Source organism: Papaver somniferum, chromosome 1 (genome assembly GCF_003573695.1).
Source record: "Papaver somniferum cultivar HN1 chromosome 1, ASM357369v1, whole genome shotgun sequence".
Classification (NCBI taxonomy): domain Eukaryota; kingdom Viridiplantae; phylum Streptophyta; class Magnoliopsida; order Ranunculales; family Papaveraceae; genus Papaver; species Papaver somniferum.
Window position 1 is genome coordinate 157,389,896 of NC_039358.1, and position 14,164 is coordinate 157,404,059.

General features: G+C 35.8%; 1 protein-coding gene across 1 annotated transcript; it reads left to right on the forward strand.

The window, feature by feature from the left end:
* The first annotated feature begins 10,473 nt into the window (after positions 1 to 10,473).
* On the forward strand, positions 10,474 to 14,080 carry LOC113305350 (guanine nucleotide-binding protein subunit beta-like protein). Its single transcript, XM_026554407.1, has 2 exons — positions 10,474 to 11,409; positions 13,687 to 14,080. Exons 1-2 carry the CDS (start codon positions 10,564 to 10,566, stop codon positions 13,786 to 13,788), a joined length of 948 nt encoding a protein of 315 aa, XP_026410192.1. The 5' UTR covers positions 10,474 to 10,563; the 3' UTR covers positions 13,789 to 14,080.
* Positions 14,081 to 14,164: the final 84 nt, after the last annotated feature.

The following is a 14,164-nucleotide window of genomic DNA, read 5'->3' on the forward strand; positions in this document are numbered from 1 at the left end:
ACTGCACAGTGTTACGAGTTAACAAAGCAAGAGACTCTTCTAAACTCATAATCTTTTTATCTGAAGGGTTCTGAAACTGTGCCTAAGCTGAAGGATTCTTAGTATAGCCAAAGCCTGAGGGAACCTCAGAGTTACTAGACTGACCTTGATTTTGGCCCTTAGACCAAGAAAGGTTTGGATGGTTTCTTCAGCCAGGGTTATAGGTTTCTGAATATGGGTCAAACTTCTGACGGTTATCAAATCTAGTGTTGTTATAAAGAGCATTGGCTTGCTCTTCAACAGTATGTCCTTCCCAAAAAGGCTTTATTGTACCACTACTACCACTAGAATGACCTAATTCTAAGGCCTTTTGGCTATGGCTGCTATTTTAGCATATGACTCGTAAGATCCTTCTACCCTATTGACATTTCCTCTATTTAGAAGAATTGTTTTTTGGGGTTCCTTACTATTTTCCCATTGTTGGGTCTTATCGGCGATTTCATTCAAAAATGTCATCGCCTCATCAACAGTTTTATTCTCAAACCCACCTGTGCATAAGGACTCAACCATGGTTTTTGTCGAATAATCTAAACCCTAATAGATGATTTGAACTAGCCTAACCTTTTCTAAACCATGATGAGTACATTGAGCTATTAAGTCATTGAACCTTTCCAAATACCTATATAAATATTCTCCCTCTTGTTGAGCAAAAGTACAAATTTGTGTCCTAATAGATGATGTTTTGTGCCTAGGGAAAAACTTCTGTAAAAAGGCAGATGTAAGTTGGTCATAGGTTTCAATTGACTCAGAAGGCAAACTATATAGCCACGATTTGGTTATCTCTTAGGGAAAATGGGAATAACCTAAGTTTCAACACATCATCATCTAGGTTTTTAATTTTCAGAGTACTACAAACTTCCTCAAATTCCCTAACATGAAAATATGGGTTTTCACTTTCTTTCCCTAAAAATATTGGGACCATCTGCAGGGTCCCAGGTTCGGTTCATAATTTGTCTCAGTTTCAGCTAACTCGATACATGACGGACAAGAGGTCCTAGTTGGGATTAACAAAGCTTTCAAAGTTGCCATTTATGGTACTACCAAAGGACTAGGAGTACTTTCTTCACTAAGTGTCAAGTTTTCAAAGCTAAAATTTCCAAAGACAGGGCTCTCAAAAGAAGAGCCTTCAAGCTCCCCGCCTTCACAAGAAGAACTACTAGGTTTTCACTAATCAATTGACCTAGAGTGTCTCTTTTCCAAGCCCGCTCTCTAATAACCTCGGGCATACACTAGAAAAACAAAATTAAAAAGAAAAATCCTAAAAAGAAGGGAAGTTCTATGCAAACACAAACAAGGCTGACTCCACCACAACAAACCTACTGATTTTTAGCAAACAAAAAACATGATGGCTCCACTTAGATTGTTTCTAGACCAGCTTATACTCTTCCAAGAGGAAACTAGGTACAATTTTAGCAAACCTCGTAGGACGATCCGAATAATGTAAGTCGAAGAGAAGCGGGAGAAGCTCAGAGGATCTTTGATACCCCAGCCTCTTTGGAAACGCTTCCCTGGGTTACAAGGCGGCTCTAATCGACTTTCAGTAATCTTACTGAACTTTGAGCTAGGCTAACAAGATACCCAATCCGATCCTTTTGAATGACTTTCCTATAAGCTCGTTACCCTATTGATCTCGTTCTAGTCAGTATTTTAGGCTTTAGTTCGCGTTTGGTATCGTTTTCCTAAAGCGGGCAAGAAGAGAACGGTGATGAAATCCGAACCCTTATCTTGTATGGCCAGTCCTTGCCTTTTACTAGAACATTAAACCGTTTTCAATTCCTCAACATATAAGCACACGAAGGAAGACAGTAAACCCGCTGACAGGGAATTCACGGGTGTTCAGATAAACTTACCTCCCGCACCAGAAGGGCGAAGAACCGTTGTAGTCGACTCGAGCCACAACTCCTATGTCATGTACGAACCCGAGGGGCGGAGACAATATCGTAATTGTCGTCCTTCTCTACAAACAGTTTAATATTTAATATACTACCCTTCCGTAGGGTTTAAAAATAAAAGAATGTCCAAATGTCCAAGTCCAAAGTCCAAAAAGTAAAGTCCAAAAAGTAAAGTCCAAAATAAAAAGAAAATTACAAAAATAGAGAATATCCTAATACAATTTCTAAAGGATAGAAAAAAAATCTAAAAGATAAAAGCAAAATCCAATAAAATTCCCTCTTTTTCTTTTTTTTTTTGATTTTTTTTCTTCGTTCTTTTCGCTTTGTCTTTTGACTCCAAATCTTTAAGTGGTCACCAAAAGCTTTGGCAACTCTTTTTTCTTCGCTCCGAAATCCAAGAATCTGTAATAAAAAGATAAATACCCAAAAACGTGAAATAGAACAAATAAAAAAAACTAAAAAATAAATAAAAACCTAAAAAATAAATCTAAAAATTCTAGCCTAAAGACAAGTCCGCGTCGGTGACGCCAAAAATTGATACGGATTCAAAGTTGTTGTAGTAATAGTTCGTTCAAGACTTGTGAAAGTAATAGATTTTAGACTTAATGAAACTTAAAACAAACAAAACTTAATTCAAAATTTGATTTCAAGATATTAAAATAGACCAAGGCTCCGGATTCCACTATTCCTTCTAGTTGATTGGTTTATAATGATATTTCTGAAATTATTATTAAGCTTTTTTTTCTCATTAATTCACTAATAATCTATAAGGTGTCCAAATATTAAATTGTAATCCCTAAGTATGAATTATCAAAGAATTGATTCTAAGCATAACACACCGAATTGATTCACAACTAATTAAGAAAACCAATTTTATCTTTATGTTGATCCTAGTGAATTAAATAAAATTGATAATTAAATAAATTACCAATCAAGCATGAATGAATAGTTTCCTCTGTTGGCTCAGTCATCGGGTACTTAGCCTCTCATCATAATGGAAACACACTCAAAATTTGATTTCATTGCTCAAAAATGGTTCACAAATGATGAAAATGGGAGAAAAATAATAAAAACCGGGTTTGTAACACTTATATTAGTTACGAACCAGCTGTTACAAAGAACGATAAAAATGAACAGTCACTGACACTGTAGCACCAATGACATTCTTCAGGGGTCTTATGTTCTTCAGCAAGTTATTCTCCACTGCAACTGATTTTTCTTGGTTATGTGATGTTCTAACTTCTACCACAACACTCCCTAACCTCTTCCTGACTCCCGTAGACCCTTTATATACCCAACAGCGACCAAAATCACGCTCAATCACTTTTAAAAATCCTGTCATCACTCGGCAGTAAAGAAAATTATCTCCGGATATTTCCTTTCCTTTCTTGCTTCGTCGATGCATCTGCAGCTGTCCAACCTTCTTTATTTATCTATTTCACACTCCTTCATGTTTCTCGAGTCATCAGACATGTGTAGAATACGCTTATATTCATGCGATCCCGTGAAATACTCCTCCGGTGAACGTGTTACCCTGTTTTCTTCTCGCGGAATATCCAGCCAAACTGGATCGAATCTAACACCTCTATCATCCCTGTCGAGCCCAAAGGAACGTACCCAATCAATTTCAGCTTTTTAGTCTCCCTAAAACTCCTTCAAAATCGCAACCCTAATCTGCCAGTTTTGACTTCCATTTTCCCGCTAATTTTCAGAATTTCAAATGTTGAAGATGGGTGCCCCTTATCCGAAACCTGGGGTGCGAATAACAAGTTTCCAACTTAGGTGCCCCTTATCCAAAAGTGAGAGTCCGAATAACACGTGTTCTCCGGGTGCTTTAGACAACTTTTCGAGCCGATTTTTTCAAATATATTTATTCCCCAAAAATACCTACACACACATAAAACACCATAATAAGTACAAAAATGAGCACTAACAATACAGAAAATTGAGGACAACTTAGACACAAAAATGTGTCTATCAAGTAACATGAATTGTTACACTAGACTTGGCAATTAGGGTTGAAACTCGTGGGCGGACCCTAACCCGGTCTGTTTAAATCCGAAGTGTTGTGACCCGCTAACTAAACGGGCTAGATTAGGATTCGTGTTTCTAGGTACCGCTCATAAACGGGTTGGCCCGCCCTAAACCGCGGGTTACCCGCCAAACCTCCAAATTCCACAAAACTGTATATTTCAAGGGAACATGGAAATCTGAATAATTTCTAGTAAATCAATTCGATAATTATCAATGCTATCATTTTTTTATATAATTTAATCTCTGATCCTAACTAATAAAATAAGATTTTACATTTTTAACTACAAAAACCTAAAACAAAATGATTAGAGCAACTCCAGTGGTGCGAGTATAACCAAAGGGAAAAAACCAAAAAAACTAAAAATATTTGGTTTACTCCGTTCTGCCACGCTACGGTGTAAGAGCAAAATTTGGTCGACACATATAATACGTTCGCCTGGTTCAAACGTAGTTTAAATCTTCGCTTGTCATCAAGCGAACATTATACCCCGCCCCACTTTATACTTGACCCTAATTGAGGCGCATGTATAATATCCGCCGCACCATCATACAGAGATTTAATATTCGCCTCACCATCATACAGATGTATAACATCTGCCCCACTTCAAACGGTTACTATACCTGCGCCTAATAACATACACACTTTTAAGCTCCGCTCGACTATATATAGTGAAATACTCTGAAACCCTAAAGTCGACTTGTCTCAGTATATATAGTGGTAGATAATATGAATAAATAGGATAGTCAGTCTTCACATACCGTTGTTCTTCAGTATTCAATCTTCAAGGTCGATTGGCGAATTCTGATATTAAAATGACATGCTTTATTCCTAGCCCGAGACTGACTTTAGTAGACTATAAATCAAGACGTAGTTTTGATCAACTAAAATTGACAACAAGCTTGACATACCAAAACTTGTGAGTTTGACAGAGCGATGCTCTAAAATTTCCCCCTTTCTTAATTTAGTGACAAAACTATGAATTACATATGGATTAAAAGATAAATAAACCTTTCAGCTCCTACTCCATAATGCATCTTGACTTATTGAATCTTCAACACTCTTGAATTCTTCGTTCTTCAAGTTCTTCTATGGTTCAACATGTGTTCGTTCAACATCTTCTAGTTAAAGATTCGCAGCTTATAACAACTTATGAGAATACTCAAGTTAGAGCATTTAAAACGAATAATTAATCTACTCAATGGTTGTTATTCCAGTACATAGTATTTTTATCTACTTCAAAATCTATTATACCAAGACTTTAAAGTAATACTATGGTGATATGTTCTTCCGCTTAGTATTTACTTGTCTTTTTTTGCTAGATTTGAAGTTCACCTTCGCCCATGTCCTTAGACATTGCTCAATAAATCCATATGCCTTGGTAGACTTCTACCAAATAATCCTCTCCCTTCTTGTCATAAATCGACAAAAGTTCCAAATAAGAATCGTAATAAACTACGTGTTAAGAAGTTATCAAGAATAAAGAGTCATACCAATTTTTTTTATACCACTAAGTTTTGCAACTTAGTACTTCATCTAGGTGAGGTTATTTAAAGATGTTGTAGTCACCTAATAATTCCACAATCGCACTTCCTCCAGAGATATAGCGTTTAAGCAAAAGTTCAAATTGAACTCTCCCCCATTTATGTCATTCTCAAATATAACAACAAAAACGACCTTTCTTATAAAGAAAATGATTTTTCTTAGATTTTAGCAATATCACAAGGATATAGAGCTAAGAATCAATCATCAAAAATTTTTCTTGAGATCATGTTTCTAATCAAGTACCAAAATAAATGGTAATTTAGAACTATATCATGGTAATCAAACAATACACAATATAATCATGAAGATCAAGTATCGCGATCATCTTTACTAAGATATAAACTTGAATTAACAAGATTTGATTTACTATTAAAAGGAATATATAACTTTCTTTAACTTGTACTTTTAAGAATCTTTGAACACAAATCAAGTTAGCTAAACATGAGTCATACTTAAGGTATATAAATCATTATTCACGTCGGTTTGTCTATTATAAGTACTTCGTCGTTGATCTATTATCTCTTAACTAATGGTGAACAACGATGTACCTGTGATCTATATGATTATCATGTCTTGAGAGTCCTACCCAGAAATCGTGACCTAAGTTTAAATATCAACTTTATAATTAAATAGATTATCTAGCGCATATCCTTCTTAGCTTATTATGTAGAAATTTCAATGGGTCTTGTTCTCGTTTCATGCTTAGGAGTCAGATAGGCAAGGAGAACTCCATAAAGAGCATAAAAAATATTGATACCTACACCGAGTAAGAATTTCGACTCATCATCGATGTGGTACACCTTGATCCGATTATAACCATATTGACTTTTTTCAATTTATCGGTGCATAAAAGACAATTATGACAACCACTTTGAAAATTACTTTGATATATTTCGAGATGATTTGTGGATCCTCAATAAGATCATAAAACTCTCATGTATCAGTTTTACAGCAAAGTTTAAGAACTTGATCTCCACAGTTTGAAGACATCAACTACATCACCACCGTGATCTCCCACTGTTCATCTACTTCCCTCTTATAGATAACTATATCTCCTCTCCTTGTGACTGAATATGCGTTCGAACGACCATTTCCTGGTGAGTTCCAAACGATTTTGATATCTCAAACTCATATAAGTACCCATATTCTCACTTTATTATTTTTACACCTAAAGCACCAACCTTTTAACTTTCAGCAGACATTGCCTACTCAGTTCTCACCCACCACACTTCTCTCCCTAACTTAGTTATTGCTCAATTCTCTATGCTTCCGCAATTACAAGATTAACCCGCACTATAATCTATCAAAAATAACCACACCTTTATAAGAATCGAAGATTTTTTAATATAAAATGTAATAATGGTTTACTCGATCTATAAGACTGCAACCTTTAAGGTATTTAATCATGGATTTTATATGTTTTTATTCTATAAATTTTAAATAATATTCCAACTTTTTCTTCATTTTTTATCTTTTGTTCTAGTCTCTTCGATTAAGGCGAGGGAAAAAAGGGTTTCGTAGTGCTTGAGAAAAGAAGACATTTAGAGCGAAATTCAGAAACACTAGATGAAGAGAAACAAAAAACATATGATGTTTTCGTGCATGTCTCTTTTTATGAAGATTTTAATGCTCGAATAGAGAAGATTCATTGCATTCACATTATATGTTAGAATATCAAGACAAGTTGTTCTTTGTCTTTTTGTTCCCTTATTTTTTCTATTAATACCAATATTTAATTTTTCTGGATCAAGCCAGTTGTATACTTGACTGGTTCGTACGAATTACTAGTCCATTGGACAGTTTAACCGATCTGCACATACTAAAGTGGTTTTTGAAAAAGTTAATAGGTCAATGTCGAACCAACCTAGAAACGTGACTGGGTAACCCTTTTTCGGGCAATTGGCTGGCCCAGTTCTTAAAACATTGGATATATATTACGAATTTTCGCTCACTCTTAGTATATGTGTAAAGTTTTGTCAGAATAACATATCAACAAAAAATTCGCTTCAAATTCATTATCATTTTATTTTATTTTTAAAACGAAATTGGTGTCAGAAAACAAGATTGTATAAAAATGACCATCATTCGATTCTTTCTCTTTAGTAGTAGGGTGAGCAACGGAAGAATTGATGCAGATTTGGTATCACGGGCATCCCATCCACCTAAGTAGTAAATTTAAGATTTTCACTCACGTCCAATCCATTACCCGTCGGATTTAACACCTACGAGTGAATGGATGAGCAGACTGAGTGCAAATGGATTTGCATATTTAAAAAAAAAAACAAAAAAACTTAGCTTACTTTTTTTAAAAAAGAATAAAAAATCATATAATCTGGTTTTAAAACTTATATTACTGAAACTTAAGTAACTACAATATAACAAGAGTAACAAACATCTTTTGAACAAGCAAAATCAAAATATGCCTATAATCACTCTCAAATTGTTATTTCTGGAATACCTTTGAGGACTTCCAATACATCTGCAGGATGAAAACCTATTAGGTATATGTACAAAAAGAACTAAAACTTAATAGGTAGGAACTCCGAAGAAATGAAACTAAGGCCTCAACGACATGAAACTATTACATACAAATTTCCGATAATAACTTTCATATATATATATATATATATATATATATATATATATATAATACCAACATTGTTTTTAGGGTTGGATGTCCAACGAAAGGGTGATGTTCCATCCGCGTCTAATTCGTGAAAACTGCGAGTTTTAACAACCCATCGGTGTCCAATCAGCCGAGAGACGGATTGGGTGTCCACCTTCCAAAATGCGGATTGAATTGGATAAAATCCATTGATTTGGATGTTTTTCTCACCCGTATTAAGTAGTATATTCGTATTTCCATTAAAAAAACAAAAAATTGTCACACACAACCCAACTAAAAGGGATTAATTCTTGAAATAAAATGGTCAATGGTGAGCAACGGGTGGGTGAGTATCCACGTCCAATCCATCTAAATGACGAATTTGAGATTTTCACCCACATCAAATCCATTACCTATTGGATTTGACACCCATGGATAAACAAATGAGTGAATTGGATGCAAATGGATCTACGGATTTGAAAAACAGTAATGAAAGCAAGTAAGTATTTGACAAGAATAATTTTACTTAGTTTTAAAACTTAAAATACCGAATATGAGTAGTTGCATGATAACAAGAGTAACATAATGCCTTTCCAAAAACCAAAATTATAATGTTTATCAACATAAACGCCTCTTATCAATCCAAAATTTAATACTTTTTAAATATGTTTGAGGACCTTCAATACATCTCAATAGAAAACTATATACATTATATACTAATTTTCTACAATAACCTTCATATTTATGTATAATCAACATTGTTATTCGGGTTGGGTGTCCAATGAATGGGCGATGTTCCATCCACATCCAACCCGTAATAATTCAGGTCTCAAAAATACACCCACATCCAACCCTTCAAGAGATGGATCAGGTATCCACCCACTAAAGTGCGCATTGGTTGGGTAAAATCCGTAGACTTGGTGTTTTTGTTGACACCTAAAAATCCTGGCATTTTTAGGGGCGACCCAAAAGGAATTAGGGGAGACACTAAAAGACAAAAAAGGTCACCCAAACGTAATTCTAAGCTACCCCTTATCTCTAATTGTTCGAAATGACCAATATGCCCTTATATAATCGGGAGCCTACACCAATCGGTAGGTTAGAGGTGAATCAGTAGGTTAAATTGAAACTGTACTTACCGATTATAGTGTAGATACTTCGGCTAATAATCCCTTTTATAATCGGTAGGTTATGCAACTTATATGACTATCGATTATAAGTTGCCCCAAAATGAGTTTTTTCCTAAAATCCTTCATGTATTGAATTTTGAAACATGCTATAATCGGAAGGGAATACAACTTAACAACCTACCGATTATAAGGATCCACAGATCGAACCCTTGCCATATTCCATAGGTTTTGAGTGTACACAATCAGCCATAACCACTTGGTTCGTGTTTTGGATGCAGCGTTAATCGGGAGTTAAATATATTACAAAACCTACCAATTATAAGCTGCCCCAAAATGAGTTTTTTTTCTAAAATCCTTCATGTATTGAATTTTGAAACCTGCTATAATCGGAAGGGAATACAACTTAACAACCTACCGATTATAAGGAGACACAGATCGAACCCTTGCCATATTCCATATGTTTTGAGTGTACACAGCCAGTCATAACCACTTGGTTCGTGTTTTGGATGCAGCGTTAATCGGGAATTAAATATATTACAAAACCTACCGATTATAAGTTGCCCCAAAATGAGTTTTTTCTAAAATCCTTCATGTATTGAATTTTGAAACCTGTTATAATCGGAAGGAAATAGGAGAAGATGAGAAGAGGAGTTGAAACCCCCAAAGTGGTTCGTGTTTTGGATGTAGTCATAATCGGAAGGTTTATGGATTACATAAACTTCCGATTATAGGTTGCCCCAAAATAAGTTTTCTTCTAAAATCCTTCATTTAATGAATTTGAAATCTACCATAATCGGGAGTTATTGTTACTCGTAGCTTTCCGATTATGGGAAGCCCTAAATCGTTAGCTTAGACAGGTTTTAATTCGTCCGATTATATATGAGCCCCAAATTTCACCATTGCAAAAATCTAAAGATTTCTAATTTCTATACTTTAACAATCGGTAGTCTCTTGAGGATCTTGTTACTCCCGATTGTTATAGAAGCCAGATACGAGTTTGGCACAAAAACGAACTTAATCGGTAGTGTAATCTAATTAATAACCTTCCGATTAGGTATTTACAATCGGATACATTATAGCTTCCGATTATGTTGGGAATAAAAAAATCGCCCCTAATTCCTTTTGGGTCGCCCCTAAAAATGTCAGGCTAAAAATGGTAAGCCAAAGCCAAGTGTTTGTCAATCAAATTTGGGGTAAAAGAGTCAAACAAGTCCTATATAAAAACTACAGCCAAAGGCAAAATTAGGGTTGTGCGCCACATTTCTTCAGCCTCTATTAGAAACCCTAGAGAACAACCAGCTTCCCTTAGTTTCTCCAACAATGGCAGAACAGCTATTCCTTCGTGGAACATTGAAAGGTCACGATGACATGGTTACAGCCATTGCTTGTCCAATCGACAACTCCGACATGATTGTTTCATCATCTCGTGACAAATCAATCCTTGTTTGGAGTCTTAACAAACAAGGAGGAGAAAACTATGGTGTTCCTAAACGTCGTCTTACTGGTCATGGTCATTTTGTTCAAGATGTTGTTTTATCATCAGATGGTCAGTTTGCATTATCTGGCTCATGGGATGGTGAACTTCGTCTCTGGGATCTCAACACTGGTGTTACTACACGTAGATTCGTCGGTCATACTAAAGATGTGTTATCAGTTGCTTTCTCTATTGATAACCGTCAGATCGTTTCTGCTTCAAGGGATCGTTCTATTAAGCTCTGGAATACTTTGGGTGAATGTAAGTATACGATTCAGGATGGTGATTCACATACTAACTGGGTTAGTTGTGTTAGGTTTAGTCCTAATACATTTCAACCAACTATTGTTTCTGCTTCATGGGATAAGACCGTCAAGGTTTGGAATTTGACTAACTGTAAGTTGAGGAATACTTTAGCTGGACACGGTGGGTATGTGAACACTGTTGCTGTTTCACCTGATGGTTCATTATGTGCAAGTGGTGGTAAAGATGGTGTTACCTTGTTGTGGGATTTGGCTGAGGGTAAGAAATTGTATTCACTTGATGCTGGTGGTATTATCCATGCTTTGTGTTTTAGTCCAAATAGATATTGGCTCTGTGCTGCTACCGAGGAAGGTGTTAAGATTTGGGATCTTGAGAGTAAGAGTGTCGTTCAGGAGTTGAAGCTTGAACCCGATGCAGGAAAGAACAAGGTAACATTGCTATATCTGATTTTATTTTATGTTTCAGTGATTACATGTTTTGATGTTCTGCTGATTGTGCGATGCTCCGATGATATGTTGTTTGCTGTTTGAATATAATTTTGGTTAGGTTAGACACATGGTAGGTCACTAGCCAATGGCATTGTAGTTGTGAAATTGAAATATACTGACATTATGATATTGTTCAATAGAGGTGTGCCAATAGTTTAGTTCTATTTGCAGGACTGAAATGAATGTTCGTTAATTGTTTCGGAAATGCCTTTGTGAGTGTACATTTGCGTATGCACTTTCAATGTTCCATGATTTTCCCGGCTTGGTGATTTGTTACTTTTTCTTGAAGATTTTATTTAGATTCAGTAATCTTTGCAACTTAATTTACCTTTAATCAAATTTATGTCCTCAATTGTAGTTAGTGAAACCTGAACAATTTACATTCTTTATGTAATTGTTTGAACTCCTAAGTTTGAGTTTGCTATCTCCCTACTGTTGGATAATGAAGATGAATTTCTTTGTCCACACTTCATTCATTCCAACAATTTTATGTTGGTATATATTTTCTGAGATATATATTTTAGTTGGTGTTCATTTTATATCTGGGATCACTAATTAATTCTCATCTCTCTTTCATAAATTACCTTTCTGTGGGAGTTTTAAGTGAAAGTGATTTTGGACAGCCCAAGCTAGAAGCAGCTCAAAACCCTTTTGGGCATGAATGCCATGTGCTGGTGGGGTTGGTCCCACTAGCACATGGAAGGTTAAAATTCAGGCAGCCAAGAATTTTGTGTAAGTTGGAACTGATCAACAATTTACCTGTGGCTTAGGTGGATAGTTTAATTCCCAGATAGTGTTGTCTCGTGACTCTTATTCTGTTTACTGCATACACAATTGTGAAAATAATAAGTAGAATCTGCTCAACGAGTTGCTTAGCTCACTGCGAGTCGAATTAAGGTCTGGCTTTTTGTGAAGGTATTCTACTTCTCATGTAGGCTATCTTTGCTTGGTATTCAATTAATTCTGAAATTTGCAGCTCCATCTTGTGGCTTGTTTATTGTTTAGTCCTAAAACCGAGCCATCACAGAATCAATGGATTTTCTGTGAGGACAGTCTATACAATTATTAGAACATCTCCACAAAAACTGGTCGCAATATTTTTTTCCACATTCAGTCTACATCTTAATGGACAAGTCTACTGTACGTCTTAATAATTGGTACGCTGTGTATCACTAGCCAAACTGGGTGCAATAATTCCCTCAGTATTCCCATGATTTGTAAACAAGGGCTAGGTGGAAAGTGTCCGTTGTTTTAAAATAATAATTTCTTTGTAGATGTAAACGTTTGAAAGATCAGGGGAGTTTTTGTTTACTCTTTTATGTTGCAGTCAGTACCAAATGACTATATGAGCCAGGAACAGCAATATGTTTCCACAATTTTTTTTTTGAAGCATACAATATTGTTTTCTCACTTGCTCCCACACCACATTCGCGCACACTCTCTTTCTGGTAATGCTATGCATGTGGATTACGTACCTTTTTTATCGTTTAAATGACTTCTTGGCATGATCTTCTCACACTAAAATTTATATTTTATGTATATATGAACTCTTAGTTATTAATATCGGAAAAGGTTTAGTTTCTGGTGCCTGACACTGGTATGAAGTCTCAGGACATGGTTAGATGAATCCCATACGTGGTAGTCCTGTATATATACATATTTACTTGTCTACCTAATACCTTCCTTATTGCTTAGTTATAGTTTGTTCCATTATGTATGAACTTGTTGCATATGCTTTCATGCCATTAACTAATAACTTGAAAGTGAGAAGTCCTTGTTACCTGTAGAGTATTATGCTGTACCTGCTTTGCATCCTAGTTGAGCCTGCTTTCGACGTCTTATGATTGCTGCTGGTGGAACAACTTACCTTGCTTTATAACGACTGTGCTACATATCCTCCACTCTTGTCCCCTTCCCCCAACACGTGTCCCCCATATAAACCCCAGATCTGGGAAATGGGGAACCCTTTTGGAGCAGTGTGTCCCTTTCTGAATGCCATAGATCACTACTTCTACGACACATTGGGGGAAAGGAATGGGTGATAAGAAGCATTTTCGGCATTATACATACACTGCATTAAGATTATGTCAATATTTATTTTGCATGCATACTTGATTTCTGTGTGATTTAGTGTTTTGTTTCCAAACCTGCTGCTCTTTTTCTCAGCGTGTACTTATACTCACATCGTTGAACTGTTCATTTTATTTTATTTTCCAGACATTTTACTGCTCAAGCTTGAACTGGAGTTCAGATGGAAGTACTCTTTTCACTGGGTACACTGATGGCGCCATTAGAGTTTGGGGAGTTGGCCGTTTTTAAGAGAGCTTCTTATAAACCCCCTGTAGTAAATCTTTTTGATGGATATTGATCTCTATGGAAGACAGTAGGAGCCTAGAATTTTGAATCATTTATTTGTTCTATTTATGAACCATGAGCCGTTAGAGATATGATACTTATGCATTTTACTATAATTTTGTTGTTTGTTTCTTTGTGTTAATCTTTTTCCTAGACAAGCACCTACTCTTTAGGACACGGTAATCAAGTGGCTGTATGTTGGTCATTTGCTTCCATAATAGTATCAGTTATATATTACTAAGCTGTTTTAGTTCCACTATGGCTGGTTCAAGTTCTCATTCTTGGGGGTATAACATCCTGGCGAGATTGGGGTATACCCAGTTTAATTGGGGTATACCCA